The sequence below is a fragment of the Nuphar pumila genome, chromosome 4 (genome assembly GCF_984573655.1).
Source record: "Nuphar pumila chromosome 4, dmNupPumi1.hap1.1, whole genome shotgun sequence".
Taxonomy (NCBI): domain Eukaryota; kingdom Viridiplantae; phylum Streptophyta; class Magnoliopsida; order Nymphaeales; family Nymphaeaceae; genus Nuphar; species Nuphar pumila.
In genome coordinates, this window is record NC_143252.1 from 141,075,700 (window position 1) to 141,095,724 (window position 20,025).

At 39.9% G+C, this 20,025-nt stretch overlaps 1 protein-coding gene and 1 pseudogene across 2 annotated transcripts; both read right to left on the bottom strand.

The window, feature by feature from the left end:
• Positions 1-5,318: 5,318 nt before the first annotated feature.
• On the bottom strand, positions 5,319-10,725 carry LOC149841355 (cystathionine gamma-synthase 1, chloroplastic-like). Its single transcript, XM_090004770.1, has 9 exons — positions 10,434-10,725; positions 9,533-9,592; positions 9,250-9,453; positions 9,072-9,158; positions 8,662-8,769; positions 8,170-8,265; positions 7,952-8,070; positions 7,109-7,271; positions 5,319-5,398 (listed from the first exon to the last, which is right to left on the bottom strand). The coding sequence occupies exons 1-8, from the start codon at positions 10,611-10,613 to the stop codon at positions 7,148-7,150; spliced, it is 978 nt and encodes a 325-aa protein (XP_089860896.1). The 5' UTR covers positions 10,614-10,725; the 3' UTR covers positions 5,319-5,398; positions 7,109-7,147.
• On the bottom strand, positions 10,700-13,133 carry LOC149841356 (cystathionine gamma-synthase 1, chloroplastic-like; annotated as a pseudogene). Its single transcript, XR_016431691.1, has 3 exons — positions 12,663-13,133; positions 11,037-11,140; positions 10,700-10,795 (listed from the first exon to the last, which is right to left on the bottom strand). The product of XR_016431691.1 is annotated as a cystathionine gamma-synthase 1, chloroplastic-like (transcript).
• Between the last annotated feature and the right edge of the window lie 6,892 nt (positions 13,134-20,025).

Genomic DNA, 20,025 nt, shown 5'->3' on the forward strand with positions numbered 1-20,025 from the left:
CTTTGGTTACGCATCTCTCCAATCCCGCCCTCCCTCCTTCCCTGATTTTAACCTCTGACACCACTGCCCACCCAGTCAGGGTGGGCACTGCCCATGCTATCAGCGGGCGAGGTAATCCTCGCTTAGGCAAGGGTTCCTTGCCATTAAAAAAAGTAGTTTTTTTTTTCTATTTTAGTCACCTAAGTTACCACTTGGCTATGTAAATAAAAAATAAAAGTTATACTTAGGGGAGCATTTGACTCTTTGTCTAGGTTAGGACAGAACACCTTGCCCTAGTGGTCCTATCCAGGTCCAGGACATAAAGTCCAATTTGGCTTGCACAGTTTTTTTTTCATTCTTTTGTTTTTAAAAATGTTTTGTCCCTACCATTCCAAAGGCGGTCAGTAAAAAAAATAAGCATCCTGCTCGTCTCACGAACACTTAAAAGACCACAGACGTGCATTTGCAATTTAATTGCAGGCGGGTCCTGCAGGACAAGCCATCAAACATACCCTTGGCTTGTCCAAAATAGGACGAAATGAACAAAAAAGACCGAACCGAACATTGGTTATGTTCGTTCCATAACAACTATAACAAGTCCAGCGTTTGTTTGGATAGTACTCGATGTTGTATTCCAAATGTCCGTTGTTTGATGAAGATGTGCGAACAACTTGGACACTCATGGATAATGGGTCAGATTATTTTGTTTTGGATCGTGTGACCCGATTTGCCCAACAATACGAGTGTTTTAACATGTTTATTATGGATTTTAACTTCGGATATAGATATTGGATTGGATCTAAAAACTAAAAAATGTTTAAAATTTGGGTAATATGAAAAAAATAAGAATTGAATATATATATATATATATATATATATATATATATATATATATATATATATATATATATATATATATATATATATATATATATATATATATATATATATGCTTTAATTGGTGTCATATTAGATCTAATTATGAAACTTTATAAAAAATTTATGGATTGTAGCTCCAAATATAAATCTCAAGCTGGATCCAAGCACGAAAAAATGTTTAAATTTTGGGCAATTTGAGAAAAATAAGAATTTAATTTTTTTTTATATATAAATGCTTTAATTGGTGTCATACTAGATCTAATTATGAAAGTTTACCAAAAATTTATGGATTGTAACTCCAAATATAGATCGCAAGCTGGATCCAATTATGAAAAAATATTTAAATTTTGGGTAATTTGAGAAAAAATAAGAATTCATATTTTTTTATATACAAATGCAAAACCCATAAATAAATCATAAAACCCTAAAATGCAAGAAAATAAATCATAAATAAACCAAAAAAACCCTAACTACAAGAAAAATAAACCATAAAATTAAATATAAAAAACCCTAATAAAAAAGATCAAAGAAAAACCCTAATCAAATACAAGAAAGATCCTAATCAAATTAAGTATAAGAAGCCCTAATTAATGAAAATAAAAAAAAGCCCTAATCAATAAAAACCAAGGAAAATCCCCCTAATCAATGAAAATCAAAGAGAAAACCCCTAATCAATAAAAATCAAAGAAAAACCCTTATTTATTTAGAAGATCTAACTTAATTATAAAAAATCAAAGAAAAAAGCCCTAATAAATGAAAATCAAAGAAAAAAAGATTTAATCAATAAAAATAAAAATAAAAATAAAAATAAAAATAAAAATAAAAATAAAAATAAAAATAAAAAATAAAAATCAAAGAAAAAAAACTAATCAATGAAAATAAAAGAAAAAACCTTAATTATTTAGAAGATCTAACATAATCAATAAAAATCAAAGGAAAAAGCCTTAATTATTTAGAAGATCTAACCTAATCAATGAAAATTAAAGAAAAAAATCTCTAATCAAGAAGAGAGAGAGAGAGAGAGAGAGAGAGAGAGAGAGAGAGAGAGAGAGAGAGATGGGAACAAAGAGTAAGGGGAAGCAAGAAGAAAGGGGGGAAGCCAGAGAACTCGCCTCCGGCCTTGCCTTCGCCACTCTGGGAGCTGCACACACACACACACACCCTCTTCCCTCCGCCCATTTTTTTTTAAAATGTTGTAGCTTCCGTCCCTGTTCTCTTCGTAACAGGGGGTGTAATGAAAATTTCACATTATTATGGACATGGCGGACGACATTCCGCATGTCCTCTGCATCCAACGTTTGTTAGGTTTTATGTTAATTTTGTATTTTTCGTCACGCAGGATGCGCCATCAAACATACCCTCAAGGTGCAGCATTCAATTCCTCGGACCTGACATCCAAGGCAATCTCAAACACGTAACAGAGATTGAGTCCTTATATATTTTTTGGATAATCCAAGGGAAAGACACCCCTACCGCATATCATCCCTAGCACTTATTACTTTCCAATGATAGCGAGAGATTTGATATAGAGATTGTTATTGGTGTCTCGTTCAACCATGGAGAGAGAGGACCTGAGAAGGGTGTCTGAAATAATCAATAAATTTTTCGACAAATGGAATTGCAGAATGGTGTTTTGGTGAGAGAGAGGGGGGGTCAGGCAGGAGGGGCACACATCGTGTTCCTCTGGGCCAGACCCGGGTTGTGCCCACCTTGACCCAAACTCTATTGCAAATTCCGATCCGAAACCCTTATTGGGGGAATTTTCAGGTCAGGATGGTTGGACATGCGCCCACCCTGGCCCTAACGTACCTCCACCTTTAGTTTAAATAGTTTTTAATATTTATAATTTTTTTTATTAACACTTATCATCTGATGATTAAAAATTAGTCGATTCAGTTCAAATCAGAACCAATCGATCCACTGAATTATTTTAAAAATGCAAAAAGTCATTGAAATGTAAACCCTTCAGCAAGTGTTTGAATCTAAGACCAATGAAATGTGGATCTAAAAAAGGACGTAACCCCTTAAGCCAGTGGTCTTTAGTCTGTGAGTTGCGGCACCTCGTCGATGGTGAGTACAAGGTTGATTCCGGTAGGGGCGGAGGAGTGGCCGCCACCTAACAGAGGGAAACAGTCCAGCAGTCAAGTGGAAGTAGTCGAAGCTACCGAAGGGCTTTCAGCTGGAACAGCTAGAGGCTGTTCATGGGCCAATGTGGTGACCAGTGGCTCCTCCCAGCAAATGTTGGCACTGGAGGTGCTTCAGGCAGTACAGGCCAATATCCGGCCAAAGGTGAAAATTTTGGCTACAAGTTATGCTCAACTGGTTGAGCATATGAGTCTCATAGTGCTCACAGGTTTATTGGAAGGCCTCACCGAGAAACAAATGGAATACTATTTCATGATAAAGGCACTCAAAAGCTGGTAGGTGCATATGAGAGGGGTGACATTTTCAACATTCAGGGACGAGCTCTTCGTCAACGGCAAGCAACAAGGAACAACTCCTTGACATTTCTCGGAAGGGCGCATGGTGAGTGACAGGGTGCATGCTAGTTACAAACCTGTGGGCAGACCGAGCATGCCGATGAAACTGGAGGTTCGAACCACATGCCCATCTGGTTCCGACTGTCAGACCTCTCCTCTGAATTATGGTCAATGGACATCTTCGAGGGCATAGCGAAAGCTTTGGGTGGGGACTTCATAGAGGTTGATTACTATACGAGAGAACAAAGGAAAGGCTCAAATACACCCGAATGAAACTCGAAGTCTCGCTGGACTTCCCGCCGGCCCTGTGTGTGAAAATTGATATTGAGAATGGTTGTCTTATTCAACAGGAGGTTGTTACAGAGAACAACATCCGGTACCGTGGGCATTGCAGGGCAATCGTGCACTCATCTGCAGGGGCGTATCTAGGTTTCAAAAAATTTTTTTTTGAGATAAAATAAAAAATGGCTATAATTATTAATAAAAATCTATTTCATATGGACAAATCAAACTATTTGCTGCAGTCAGGGCTGGGCTTTTAAATTTATTTGTTTTTTTAACTGGGTCGGGTGGCAGGACTGGGTTACAGCCCAGTTCTGCGCCCCCCCCCCCCCCAGCTCTGCCTATGCTCCTCCGATCAGAGTCATGAAACACAGGGTGGCAGCAAATGAAGGTGACCCAGAAACAGCCTTGGCAAGGCAGAGCAGGACCAAACCAGAAACAAGGAAATCGCTTCAAACCTCTATCAGAGACAGTGGAGGAAGATCCATCAGGAACGGAGGAGCCAAGCAAGATCCCATGCGGGTGTCAGTCAACGTTGCATCCCGGGGAAAAGGGAAATCCCAGGCACCCACCCACGGCGTGCAAGCTAGGGAGGCGATCTGACCTCGTGGACACCTACAAGCAGGCCTCGACGGAGAGCACGGCTGATTGAACGGGAGGGGCACGACGGACAAGCTCGATGATCGTGTCCTGATAGGCTAGGACAGAATGTAGGGAATCAACTTACATCGGGTGGAGGGAATGACCTGGGAATTTATGGGAAAGTCCTGCACGTGGCAGCAAAAAAAAAAGGGCACACACGTAGAACAAGCAGCAGACTCGAAGAGCAACAAGGAAAAACTCCAGATGTTGGAAGTCTTTTCAAGAAGACGGCAGAAAAGAGCCAGTAACAAGAGATTGTTATAAAGAAAAAGGCAGGGCTCGTGTAGGGAGGATGGCAGTGGAAAGGGAGGAGGGGGAAAACGAGGCCCAGACCCACCTAGCTCTGTTTGGACTGGGGATGGAGGACATGAAATAGGGTTGGAGGTGGAGATGGATGTTAAAATCAAAATCCAAGCATGGATGGAGGTAGGGATGGACTTGAGCTTTCCCCATCCCGCCCCGTCTCTGATCCCCGCCTTAGCCCATCCCTGATTTTTCTTTAGAGAGATCGAGGGAAAACGGGGACCCACCCCACCTCACCCCGTTTGAACTGGAGATGGAGGACATGAAATGGGGATGAAGGCAGGAATGGAGGTTAAAATCAAAACCCGTGTGGGGATGGAGAGTAAGATTTTGAGACGGGACAAGAGTGGAGACCTTGTCCCCCGTCCCCACCCGGGTCCACTGCCATCCCTAGGCTCGTGAGTTGAGTGTTGATTTAAGCAAGGCTTGTCGTAAAGTTAACATAGCCCATCTACGCCTAAGCAGAAGCAGATCAGTCGATCACTCAGAGCATGCTGATCATCGGATTAACAGTTCTTTCTCGGACTGTGTGGGCAGTTCCACTAGTGATAATGATGTCAAAGTAGACGGTCAAAATCCTAGCTTAGTTAAAAGGAACGGAGCAAGGATGTACCAATCAAATCTCAAATGAAGAGGGTCAAAAACACCAAGATTAGTGTTGCCCAAAGGAAGGGCAATATGAGATCAAATCTTTTGGCAAATATAGCTTTACTGTCAGTATAATGTAATTCCAAGGAACTGGCATCCTTAGGCTGTAAGCTTGTAACCATGCAAACCTGTTCTTAATTTTTTTGATCGATACACTGGTAGGGATCTGCTTAACCCCAGCTTGTCTGTCAAAAAAAAAAGTGGTCTTTAGTTTAATCCTCAAGTTTACCGTCCAAGCGAAAGAAAGGAAGAAATATCTAAGCGTTACTTGAATAAAATATCATAATGATTAAAGAGCTCATATATATATATATATATATATATATCAAGAAGGGCAGTTGGCCCAGATGGTATACCTATCGAGGCTTGGAAATGCTTGGGAGAGAAAGGTTTAGAATGGTTGACAAATCTTTTTAACTTGATTTGGCGAACAAATAAGATGCCTAATGAGTGGAGGAAGAGTACTTTGGTGCCTTTATATAAGAATAAGGGTGATATACAAGATTGCACAAACTATCGTGGTATAAAACTCATGAGTCATACTATGAAACTTTGGGAGAGGGTGATTGAGTCTAGGTTGAGGAAGGTTGTCATGGTATCGGAGAATCAATTTGGTTTTATGCCTGGAAGATCAACTATGGAAGCTATACATCTTCTTAGACAACTTATTGAAAGATATAGAGAGAGAAACAAAGATTTGCATATGGTTTTTATTGATTTAGAGAAGGCATACGATAGAGTACCTAGGGACGTTCTCTGGTGGACAATGATGAAGAAAGGTGTTTCTCTCAAGTACATTAGTATAATTAAAGATATGTATGAAGGAGTAGTAACCAATGTCCGCACTTGTGGAGGGGTGACAACCAATTTTCCGATAACGGTTGGGTTACATCAAGGATCTGCTTTAAGCCCTTTCCTATTTGCGATAGTGATGGATGAGCTTACGAGATCAATTCAAGAAAATGTACCGTGGTGTATGTTGTTTGCTGATGATATTGTTTTGATTGATGAGTCTAGAGCTGGGGTTAATGCTAAGTTAGAATTATAGAGACAGACATTGGAAGCTAGAGGTTTTAAGTTGAGTAAGAGTAAGACTGAATATATGGAATGTCGGTTTAGTAAGCAACGAAGTAGTGATGGGAGTGTAGTGAAGCTTGGTGAGCAAGATATACCGGTGAATGATTATTTCAAATATTTGGGTTTCATCATTCAAAAGTATGGAGAAATTGATGGAGATGTAAATCATAGGATAAAGGTTGGGTGGATGAAATGGAAAAGTGCTACTGGAGTGTTGTGCGATCGTAGAATGCCATTGCGGTTGAAGGGAAAGTTTTATAGGACGACTATTAGACCCGCTTTACTATATGGTACGGAATGTTGGGCTGCCAAGAGACATCATATTCAAAAAATGAGTGTAGCTGAGATGCGGATGCTTAGATGGATGTGTGAAAATACAATAAAAGATAAGATTCAGAACGAAGAGATACGTAAGAAGGTAGGTGTTGCACCCATTGAAAATAAGATGCGAGAGAATCGTTTACGGTGGTTTGGACATATTCGGCGAAGGCCTAATGATGCTCCAGTTAGAAGGTTGGAGAAATGGGAAAATATATTAGTTAAAAGAGGTCGGGGTAGGCCTAGGAAGACTTGGATGGAGATGATAGGAAAGGATATGAATGCTTTGAACCTCACCGAGGACATGGCGTTGGATAGAAATGATTGAAGGAAAATGATTCATGTGGAAGACCCAAAATGAATTTCTTTTTTGGTTCATATCGCTGACCCCAATTGTTTTGGGATGAAGGCGTAGTTGTTGTTGTTGTTGATATATATATATATATATATGGTTTTCGAGCTCTTCAGAAACCTGACAAGAGAGAGAGAGAGAGACTCACTCCACTCGAAGCAGACTGCTTCTTGTTCGCCAATATTGATTAGACGACCTCCAAAGCCTGAAGGATGTCAGCCTTCAAATCCTCATAATCTTCCACTCCAAAACTAAATCGGACTAAATTGTCCTTGATTCCGTATTCAGCTCTCTCCTGCGGACTAAGATCCCTAACCAACAGAGCCAAACAAATCAGCCAATGGGAAGAAAAAAAAAGGATGCACATGTTATAACAGAGGGTTACAGCAGACTCATAACCAGCACCACTATCAACCAGTGTTGTCAGTATAGGCGCCGATAAGTATGGTATCAATACTGACCTGAATCGGTTATTTTTTAATAAATATAAAAAAGCTTAGAATTAATTTTTAATATCATTTTAATGACTTTAACACATGTCAAGTTCTAATTGACACGTAATATTTTCTAATTATTTTTTGGCCAATTCAGAATGATTCACTTGAGAATCGGTATCGGCCCATTCCGATTCACCTGAATAGTTGGCAAAACGATACAGGTCCGTTCCGATACTGACAACATTGGTATCAACTATCAACCAAAGCTTATTCAACCAATTCACGGCTAAGCTGTTTAACTTACTGACACCAGAAAAAGTGGACAAAGATCATATCAGAGAAATGTTTTATCGATTCATCCAGCCCAATACTGGCCACTGGTTATATGGCAGCTCTCATTGCAAGTTATAAAACCTTTCAAGTCAAAGGTAGGGTCTAATCTGCTGTCATTTCTGGTGAAAATTTAATATTTCTTTCGCAGAAGAGTATGGGCTTATACTCCCCATAAAGACCATAGAGAGAGAAAGACAGTGTGGGGTGGTGGGGGGGTTTACCAGTAGGACATGATCGTGGGTGGATCTACAATGCTTTCGCACCCTCCAAATGATGGAGCAAGGTAAGGGATCTTCAAGGAATCTATGAATTTCCTAGTGGTATTCAGGTCACCGCAAACCTGCCAAGGCACCAGCACATACTCAAAATTGGTTTCCAATTCGAGAACAAGTTGTTGCATCCAAAACCAACATGAAGAGAAGTACTTTAATATGCACACCTCAAAACTGACCACACCACCAAAGCCCTTCATTTGTCTAGCAGCTATATGATGCTCCGGGTGACTAGGCAGGCCTGGATAATAGACACGCAAAACCTGACAATTTTACTTGTGTCAGCCTAGGACATTTATAACACACCCTGGCTGATGCAGGATATCTATATACAGGAATAGTGTCTGCAATAACTGTTAGATCTGACATTGTGATTGAGCTGGGAATCATGAAGTGAAGAAATGGTGTTTCCTGTGAATTGCTTTAGCAACCAATCAACAAATGGAACTTGCATATTCATCGAAAAAGGGGAAAAAAATCATCGATAAAAAAAAATGGTACTTGCGTGTGCATAAGCACATGCATGCAAGCATTCACAGACATGCATACAAATAAATAAATAAATAAATAAATAAAATGTGTGCTTAGTATACACACACTTTCCCCTATATATGCATGATTAAGAGATATTAGCAATGAACCACATACAGTTTGCATACCTTGGGATGCGCCTCTAAAAGTTGGGCTATCCTCAATGCTGTAGAGTTTTGTTGTTGTACACGAAGATGCAGCGTCTTCATGCCTCTGATAATCAAGTATGCTGCGTTCTGATTGCATGAGAAGAAATATCCATCAACAAAATGTTAAATAGCATATAGTAATAAATAAAAATTCAAGTTGCATGTGGATCTGCAAAAATAGACCATAAGAACTCAGCCTCGATAAGCACCACAGTGAGTGTCAAGGAGTGGAAACTGGAAAGTGGCATCAGGTGTTTCAAAAGGCTACAATCTTAGGTGGAGACAGACGAAGAACCCACTAAGCAAGCATTCATAGTTCACAATATTAAGACAGCAACTTAATCCACGTGCACAACACAAGTGGATTAATATAACTATGTAAAACTTACAGGGTTGAGAACACCACCCAAAATGTGATGCAGAGTACGAACAATCCCAACCAACTTCTCTGAACCACTGATGCAACCAGCAATTACCTGCGACAAACACAAATCCTTTTAGTTTGCTTTCAGAAAAAAGACTGAACAAGGTCCCCAACATATTTTGCAGCAGCTATTCCTAACTCACATCATTGTGACCACCAAGGTATTTTGTAGCTGACTGCAGAACAAGGTCGGCACCCAGCACTAAGGCCTTTTGGTTGATAGGTGTGGCAAAAGTGCCATCTATACAGACCAATGCTCCCTTGCTATGGCACAGTTTTGACACCAACTCGATGTCAACACAACGAAGGTAAGGATTAGTTGGAGACTCTGTAAAGAAAAGAGATACCTGCACAATACAAGACATTATTCAGATACGGCTAATAGTATTCATCAAGCTATGACACAATATGTCACTGTTTACCAACATTGTTCTTGTCCAAAGCAGACTTCAGGGAATCAATATCAGCGGGATCAATGATAGTGGCCTACAGTTAACAGCTAAAATTAGCAGCAGATAAGCCAAGCATGATAGACAAATGCTGCTTCCAATCAACAGAAAAAAAGAACAAAAAATTGGAATATGATAAAAAAGCAAGATGATTTGTTTGTTGATATGAAACAATCTAATTCTGGATTAATGGAGCTTCTTCAAGGAGTACGAAGTATACAACAAGTTTGCAAGTCATAATGAATCATACAAGCAAAACCAACTAGTAATAACCATGATAAGCTCATCTATAAATTAATTGGAAGTTGTACAAGAACCAAGAAGGAGATAACAATGTGGTTAGTGAATGTGAACTTTATTTGATAAAGTTTGCTCAACTCTAATGTGTTATATCACTACACACTAATAAGGAAAAGGTACATATTCATATTTGAAAAAAAAGCTTGGTTCTACAACTTTTTGACATTTTCGACATGCTCCTTCCCACTATTCATATGTTTCCTGCAATTTCTTATTTATGAATGTTTACATGTTTTTAAATTTTATTTGTGTTTTCATGATAAAGAATTTTTTTAAAGCTAAAATAAGAAATAAGAGGCTTTTTCTTGTGAACCTAGAAAAGTGATTTTCCTACATTAAATGTCCATTAATTTGTTGAATGGTTATTGGTAGCATCAGTTAAAATACATCTCATCTGCAAACATAATTAACATTGCTGGCAATTAAAAACATTACGAGCTTCTAGAGTAATTTTCCACATGAAATCTAAAAAATGTAGAGAAAAAAGTTCTCTGTGCAATAAACTTTGCATGAGCCTGTGGCAGTTTTTAAAGAAAAATTTAAGAGACAAGCAAGAAAACCAAAATACAAGTGATTACCGATATTCCCATCTTAGGAAGTACTGTTTGAATGAATATCCGAGTCTTTCTGTAGCAGTCAGTAGTTGTCACTAAGTGTCCACCTGCTGGTACTAATGCCATAAGCATAACAGTACTAGCACACATGCCAGATGCCATCAACAATGTCGATTCAGCTCCCTCTAGTGCACTGATAAACATTAAACTTCAGCAAAGGCATTGATGGGACAGCCCTGGGAGACATCTTTCCTACGTCGAAATGGAGCATGAACACAAAGAATTATTTATCACAACAAAAGCAAAAAGTACCTGATCTTTTCCTCTGAAACCTCAGTAGTTGGATTTCCATAGCGGCCGTACTCAAAACTTAGATGCTGTCCTTCCTGTCAAGATAATCAATAGAGGGGTTAGCTTGCTTGATTCATACAAGGAATTATGAAAGGAATCATGCAGCATCTCCACTTCTGCACAAAATCAAGGCTCTGAAATAAATTCTGCTACAATCACCGATAAACAGAAAACTAATACTAAAAGACATTCTACTGAAAAGATCTTTTTCCACTACCTAAGTAAAAAATTATCAACAAACAAAATCCACATTCATTCAAGGATGCTGCTGCATACCTTGAAGTCAATTAATTCAGCAGTATTCTTGAATGTGTAAGCAGTAGTATTAACAACTGGAGTGGTCACTGCATCAGTAACTAGACGACGCCCTAACCTTTCTCCTGTAAAGCAACGTGCACACAAAGATGTAATGTAAGGTAACACATAACCAATAGATGCAAGCACACGACTAAAAAATTATTAAGCAGAAAATTTTACATCGAATTTTGAACAAGTAATGGAAATCCCCCATTATTTTCTCCATCATCATCTCATGCAACATGTTTAAATATGACAAATTAACTGTGGAACCAAAGATTAAAAAGAAAGGGAAGTCACAAGCACCAAGATATGCCAATGTTTTCATATTATACTTGCCATTGTTTGAGAAGGAAACATATAAGCAACACATGACACCAGAATCACTGAAAGAATGGGTCTATAGGATACATTACTCATGCATGGATGACATATTGTGACCGCAATGATAAGCAAAATGAAACATGATAAGAATTGGGAGTGGGTGCGGCAGCGGGAAAAAAACTCATTGAAAATGAAGAGAACAAACAAGCTACTTCTAAATTGTTGGTTAATATGTTTCAACCTCGATGCCCTCAGCATTAAAACTTTCACTCTCGACAATATTATAATGGATTATCAAAACTAACACAAAACGATTTCACAAGCTTACCTTTTTCATTGATTTCTACATTAATAACCACAGTTGCATGAAAGGATTTTGTGTTTTGTGTTTTTTAAGGAATATTTCAAGAACTGGTGGGAACCCACATGAACGGCTAAATCGTCCTGCCATAACACATGTATAATGTGTTGGAGGCACCTGCTTACTTAGATAAAATGACAAACACTTGGTATTGCATTGTGCTCCACAGTGCTTATTCCCATACAACCAAACACACCATCACACACACATCTTATTTAGACAAATTCGGGAATTCAAAACTTAGAATGAAGGATGGAACATGATATCCCAATTTTTCCTTTCATCTAGGCAAGAGGATATATTGAAGCATACCGTCAGGGTGTGATGGTCTGTTTGGTGGATGCACCCATTGCGTAACAATCCCAACTCGGTCTCTCATTGGTCTAAACAAATGACATAAAACGGCGCATGCGAAGTGGGTGACTCCATCATCAGAATGAGAAGCCAATAAATTATTCACACTGAGCGCCAATGTCGTAGATCCACCGAAGAACAACAGGAGATGATCAAGACAGACAAAGGAAAACGGCTATAAAATGGATGGATCATGCGATAAATCCCACCACCATCACGGAGGGGGAATCGAAGTTCACGAAATGATGGATCTTCAATTCTTTATCATCGCTGATCAGCAAGCAGGGGTCCCAACTGTACCCATCATTGGGCTTGGTGATTGATTGACGAAACACAAAATAGATCAAGGGATTTCAGGGTGGAATACCAAATGCGCAGGGCAAAAAGTAAAAGGAAGATAACCAACCAAATCAATATAACTCTGCAAGTGCCATGAATGAAGCCAAAATAAAACAAAAAAGTAAACACAAATAAATTGGAGAAGCATTAAAGATGACGGAAACGAGAGAGGAGGAGGAGGCCAGAGAGAGAGAGAGAGAGGAGGACGTGATTCTTCTAAAAATTACCTGCATGAACTGCAATGGAGCCGTCGGAGCTCAAGAATGTGGTCGAACCACATACTGTACATCGTCACTGTTACAGGGAGAAGGGTGGAGGGTTGCCTCCACGTCCTTGTGGTGGTGGTTGCTGACGAGGGCCCCGTCGTTGGACCACGAGGCAGCGACGATCTGGGCAACACCGATGTTGCTGCAGTTCCGCCGAACCTTGACGCTAAGCTGCCTCACGAAGTTGGGAGGGAACCTGAAGATGAGGGACGAGGAGGACATCCCCGCCGGCACAAAGAGGGAGGAAGATGACGAGCTCCTCTTGCTTGACTGGTGCTGCTTCCTCCTACTCCTACTCTCGGAGGAGCCAGACAATTCGGGATCCGATCGACACTCGAAAGGAGCCGCTGAGGAGGGCGGAGGAGGAATGACACAAGGCCTAAGGAATCCCCCTCCCACGAACCCCATCGCACAGCAGCTGGACACCACCATCGCACCTACTTCCTTCCTTCAACTGCCTCTGCAGTAACTTAACTCATATTTACTTACTCCCTCAAAAAAAAAATCGAATTCAGCATGAATTTACTCAATAAATTGTAAAAATAAGTATTAAAATGCAATCCTTTAAAATCTAAGCACACCAAAAATTTAGGTTTAGCATGTTATAAAAATAAGAATTAAAATACAAAACCCTTTAAATCTCAGCATATCTAAAAAATAAAACGGATAACATGCATCCATTCAATAAATTGTAAAAACATGCAAAACCACTAAAATCTAAACATACCAATAAAAAATCAGACTTAGTAAACCCTAAATTCAATTTTAGGGGTTTTGCAAACCCTAACCCTATCTCTAAGAGAGAGAGAGCACCTCCTCGTGAGCGGACGCCACGATAGATGGAGGGAGCCGATGGAGGAGAGAGAGGCAGTCGAGGTGCCTCGCTCGTTTTTTTTTTTTTTTGAAAAAATTACAAGGACACGCCTAATTTTTTATTTAATTACAAAGACCCGCCAAATGTTTCATATTTTACAAATAGTCTTTGAGTTAAAAAAGTAATTCTCAAACAGGTGCCTAGAGGACTAACCTCGGTCAGTTGATTCATATCAGAAAACCAAGTTACCTTATGGAAGACTAAAATGATTGTATTGACCTTGTGCCCTGCTGGAATTACTCCCAATTCTAGTCGAGGAAATCTCTCTCTCTCTGGTTGATAGGTGTGGCAAAACTGCCATCGATCGATAGGGATGTCAGTGGACCGAATTTGGTTGGGACCTTGGTTAAACCAGTGCTGGCCACAATTTTTGGATATGGTATTGGGTTCAGATCCGAGTCTGATTGGACCTACTATAAGGGAAACCATACTAGGACCCGATAAAAACTACATGAACCAGACCCAGGCCATAGCCAGTAAAATATTATTTTTTATCATTTTTACATTGAAAAATTACGGGTCTTAATCGAAACTCGGGTCGGGCCTGGGTCTTAATCTGGTCTTCTTATTTATCACCATACGGAACCCTATAGGATTTGGTCCGGGTAAACCCAACCCGTTGACACCCCTATGCATAATACAAGACATTATTCAGATACTACTAATAGTGTTCATCAAGCTATGGCACAAAATATGACACTGTTTACCAACATTGTTCTTGTTCAAATCTGACTTCAGGGAATCAATATCAGTGGGATCAATGACAGTGGCCTACAGTTAACAGCTAAAATTAGCAGTAGATATGCCAAGCATGATAGCCAAATGCTACTTCCAATCAACAGGAAAAAAAAAGGAACAAAAAAATTAGAATATGATAAAAAAGCAAGATGAGTTGTTTCTTGATATTTGTGTTTCTGGTTTGATGATAATGTTATCTTACTCAAATACATTATGTTAAATATTGAAGTGTAGAGCACATATGGCAATCAATTTCTCTGATACCGCATTTTGGTCAATCCACCAGAATGTATGATCTATCTTTTTGGACGTCTATGCTGAAATATTTTACATGTATCATTAATAAGGTGATCGCTCATTAATGATAATAACAATAACAACAGTGTTAATAACTACCAATAATAATAATAATAAGATGATGATAGACGATTGTTGAATGGATCATTTCAAGATGTTTATGTTTGCATTGAATTTCATTGGTATCATTGCGTCCAGATTGATAGGTGAAATGTATACAATACACAAGTTTTTTATAAAGATTATATGGATCAGAAATAGATGATAATATTTCTTCTTTCCAATGATGAATTTGGCTGATTTTTCAAAACTTTTTCATCATGTTACAGCAATCAATCTCCAATCCAGTTTTAGATCCATATGTAATCAACTAGAATCGTATTCCATCTACACATCTTGATGGGTCTCTAATCCCATGCAGTCCTCTGTAAACAATTGATTCAAATGGCTTTGCTGATTGCACATAACCATGTCCATACTCTCGGTCCGGAGATTAAACTTATTTTTCATCTTATTTCACTGTATGAACTAGTTAACTTTGTCAAAATGATGCTATTACATTGGTAAATAAATTGTTCACAACTCCATTTTTGGAATTAAGGACCAAAAGATATAATTGCGTGGAATTCTCCCAACACTTGTAGGCGTCCATCCTCATGTCCACACAGAAAGGTCTTCCCTATCTTCTGATCCAGCAGCACACAACAAGATGAATGAAAAGCATATATTCTAATTTAGGTTCTGTTAGAACTGACTCAGAAAATTTAACAAGAAGATTAGGAACATGAAGCATAGAGTCTAACTATGTTTTTGGAACTTCAACTACCCATTTTCCATTCCATTGGCAATTCTAATGGAATCTGTCTAATATAAGAACAATAGTTTAAAAACAAGGATTTCAAGAGCTAGGTACCATGAATCTATGATTAAGGCCATCTCCTTGAGAGAGCCAAGGGGTTTGGCATAGTGGGATGGGACCTAGACTGTTAGACGGGCTGTCTATGTTCAAATCCCATGGGCGTGACCAACCCACACCCCCCACCCCCGGAGGGAAGCAGATCAGGTCATGCTGAACATGAGCGTTTTTGCTCATGCCGACAGCGTGGCCATCCGATTTGCATTTTAAAAAGCTCAAAAGTCAACAAAACCATGTGGCATTCATCCAAAATGCAAACAGACGGCCACGATGTCGGCATGAGCAAAAACGCTAGTGCACGTCACCTTGTGTTGGGACATTGTAAGTTCAAATCCCAATGGTATTGTTGTATAACTGGTAGGGGTGTGCCTAACCCCAGCTTGGCTTTAAAAAAAAAGTCTATTTGCTTTCTTATCCTTCCAAATCTTGTTCATATTTCTCGATGACACTGTCTTTTTTTAGTATACTCTGCACTAGGGGTGTCAACGGGTTGGGTTTGGTTCGGACCTAGGTGGAACCAGACTTGCACCAGATTTTTGAGTATGGTATCGGTCCAGACCCTGGTCTAATCGGGTTCACTATAAGAAAAACCATACCCGGACCCGATATGAAAAATTGCTGGTCTTAATCAGAACTCAGGCCGTGGTCTAGGTCTAATATAAAATTTTGCAAACTATACCCAGGTCCATGTATTAATCGGGCCTTCAGGTTCACCGTTTGGTTCAGGTCGGGTCCAATTAAACCAGGCCCGTTGACACTCCTAGTTGGTTCCAAGTGGGGAGCTGAATCCCTAACATGGTTTGTTGGTTGTAGGAATTGTTCCCCAATTTTTTTTTTACTTTATTTCTGTGACCATCTCGGTTGCCTGAACGTACCTAAATGTGCTTCATGAATGAAATGTTTGCCTTCCATTAAAAAAAGTTGTTATACTCTTACAAGGCATTTATTGCTCCTAATCTGAGAACTTAACATCGTTTTCTTCCTACTTCAATCTCTGTTTCTTGACATAAATACTGTACATCAATTTAAGTGGCGACTCCTCGTTACCACATTATTATTATTATTATTATTTAGACAGAGAAAGCTGGGGTTAGGCAGACCACTACCGGTTATACAACCATATACCATTGGGATTCGAACCTGAAACGTCCCAACACAAGGTAATGTACACTAACTGCTCATGCGGGACAAGCGGAGCCCCCGTTGGTACCTCATTACTGCATTATTGTTAGAACATATATATTATTATATTTTTAGCCTAGGTTCAATGTTAGGGATCCTTTGAATATGTGTTTTTTATTTCCTTTTTCTTTTCCCGTTTGTTTTGGTTATAAGATTTGTATTAGCTTATGTCTGTGTGTCATAAGCTATATGCGCTATAGAGTTTACAAGCCTAAGGAAAGTAGCCGTATAACGGCTAGCTGAGTTAAACTAACCGTTAGCTATTCCTAACGGCTAATGTCCTCTATTGGGCCCTTTATATATCAATGCATTTTTTGTGCATTTATTCATTAATAAAAAAACAAGTATTTCAAGTGTTTGCTCTCTTTCTAGTGTGCTGGTAGTGGCTTGTGAGTGTGTGCCCTTAGAGCATGTTTGATGGCTCATCCCTCGCATTGTACTGGACGAAAAATATGCCAAGAACGCTTTTTTTAACAAACATTGGACACGATGGACATGCAAAATGCCTTTCATCGCCGCCCATTACAAAATAATAATTTTGCCTTGACGAGCGTGCCCCTCTCTCACCCAACTCTCTCTCTCTCTCTCTCTCTCTTGAGGGTGAAGCCCCCCCTAAGCTTCCTTGGTCACCAATTCCTCTCCGATGTCGAGCTTTGCATGAGCCTTGCCACCGCCTTCGACGTCGGTCCCTCCGTCCGCCTCTCCTACCTTCCCAACGACCCTGCCAATGTGCAACGGCAATGTTGCGGTGTCCCCTCTCCTTTCTCGCTCTTTGCTTCCGTTCCCACAAGGGTTTCTCCTGTACGTCTGTTCGGAAATCTCAAGAATTTCTTCTTCTTCTTCTTGGGAAAGGTTACATTGAATCCTTGTGTTTTGTTTCCCAGGGAATTAGGTTTCCTCTGGTTGCAGGGTTTTCCTTTTCTCTCGATCGAATCAATGCGTCGAGGGTTGTAAATTTTGGGACTTTTCTTCTACTCGGTGTTTTGGTTTTTGGTTTTTGATTTCCTTAATCATTTGCTTGATTCCGTGTTTCCTTACTTTGTTGTTTGTGTGTTTCCTTATCAAGCCTCCTATTTTGATATAATTGAGGTTGATTTCTTATTCTTTTTGTTGGTTTTTCTTGTCATTGTTTACCTAATTGGAATATTGAATAAAACATGCTTTTATTTGCAAAACGCTGCATAGGTTAGTTGCAGCACATTGTGATGTTCTGGAAATTTGTTGGTTGAGAAAATTGTGAATTGAGATGCATGGGGACATGTAAGCAAATGCCCCCATCATCATCAAACATAGTGTATTTGAATTGAAGCACATCTGAATAGAAACGTTGGACTTGGTACAATTGTAATTGTTATGAAAAGTTTTGTTCATTCCACCCAATCCTGGAAAAGTCATCAAACATACCCTTAGTGACCTATGATATTTGCCCTTGGTGGCTTTATGAGTTATTTTTTTGATGACTAGGAACCCCGAGTGCAGCCCCAACGACAAGCCAACACACCCATGCCTCACCAAAGCCACTATCCAACCAAAGAGATGCAAAAAAAACTGAGGAATACCAAAATATTTTTTTTCCACAGAGAAAGTTGGGGTTAGGCAGGCCCCTACCAGTTATACAACCGTATACCATTGGGTTTTGAACCTGCAACGTCCCAACACAAGGTGATGTACACTAACTGCTTGGTATACCATGTGGTAAGCGGGGTTGTAAAACCCTAAGAGTCTTTCCCCATTCCCATGTCTTCATATGTGAGAAGAGGGAGAGAGGCTCCCCTCATTTAAGAGGATTAATGGGGGAGTCCCTCCCTCTTCCCCAGTGTATTGGGAAGTGGGGAGAGACGGGAGGCCTCCCCATTATGAAGAAGAGACCCTCATGGTCCCTATAAAAACCCCCGTGAACCCTCTCTCTTCTCCTCTATTCTTTCGTGAGAGAGCTCATGGGAAGATATGGTAAGAGCTCATGCCGACTGCAGGAAGCGACTTTGGGTAAGTCATCTTTTCTTTTCTTTCGGCTTCTTTTTTGGTTGAGTGAGAAACAAGACAAGCTCTCTGTCTCAGCCGTAGGGGCCCAGACTGAGCTCGGCCAAAAGAGGAGAGGGGTAGGGCTGCCCTGCTGCAAGGATGAAGAGGAGAGGAAAGGGGCGAGGGACAAAAGGTGATCCTTTGTCCTTGCCGCACCCAGCAAGAAAGAGAAGGGAGGTGGAGACAGAAGGCATCCCTTTGTCTCCATCGTCGGCAACTGCCATTGCCGGTGGCACCTTCGTAAAGGGTGGGAGGCAGGGGAAGGTCCAGCCTTAGAGAATTTTTTTTTTGGATCGATTGGCAACCCTATCAACGAGAGAGAGAGAGAGTCACGGGTTAACCCATGGCCTCTATCTTAATTTTTTGAAAAAAAAAAAAAACACACCACCATGTGGCCCCTATCTCTTTTTTAAAGCCAGATCGAATCGGCCAACCAGCTCGATCTAGGTGCAACCCAAACTGAGTCACGTCAGTTTGTACAAGACCGACTTTAGTCTGAGTGCACTTCAAACCAAGTCGAGCTTGTTTGTACTAGACCGACTCGGTCTGAGTGTGACCCAAACCGAGTTGATCAAAGGTTAGGAAAATAAATAAAATAAAATTATAATAAAAAGTATATAATAAATATAAATAGATATATATTGTTTTAGATGTATATGTATATATATGGAGAAAATCGAGACAGTGATTGTTTCTATTTTCCATCATGAATCGAGTCTGGGATTGGTTCCACTTTGATCAAACCCAAAACGGATCTGGTTTTGATTCAGTTGGACCAAGACCAAAATAGAATGGATTGGGTTTGGATCCAATCAGACCAAACCTAGATCAAATCAAGTTTGGATCCAGTAGGATCAAACCAAATCAGACCAAGTTTGGGTCCAGTTCGTTCAGACCCCAACACAGACTGGATAATTGGGTGTTGGTTTCACTTTGAACCAAACCCGAAAAGAACTGGGTCCAAATATGTTGTACTAGATCTGGATCCAGTATGAGAATCAGTGATTGAATCTCTGTATGGTTTGGATCCATATTAAAGTGAATTTGGATATGGATTCAAGTTGCAAAATTAGTAACTGAACCAGGAAGGTCCAGTTTGGATTAAACCTAGACCAGACTAAGTCTAGGTTAGGTTTAGTTTGGAGACTCAGCTCAGATCAGGTTGGGTCTGGGTTAGGCTTAATGAAATCTTGGATCATCAAAAAGAAAAATGTATAAGAGGATGGGGTTAGAGTTTGTACTCCCCACCTCTCATAAGAAGGGAACTACTCCTTACGAGTAGGTCAACCTGGTCC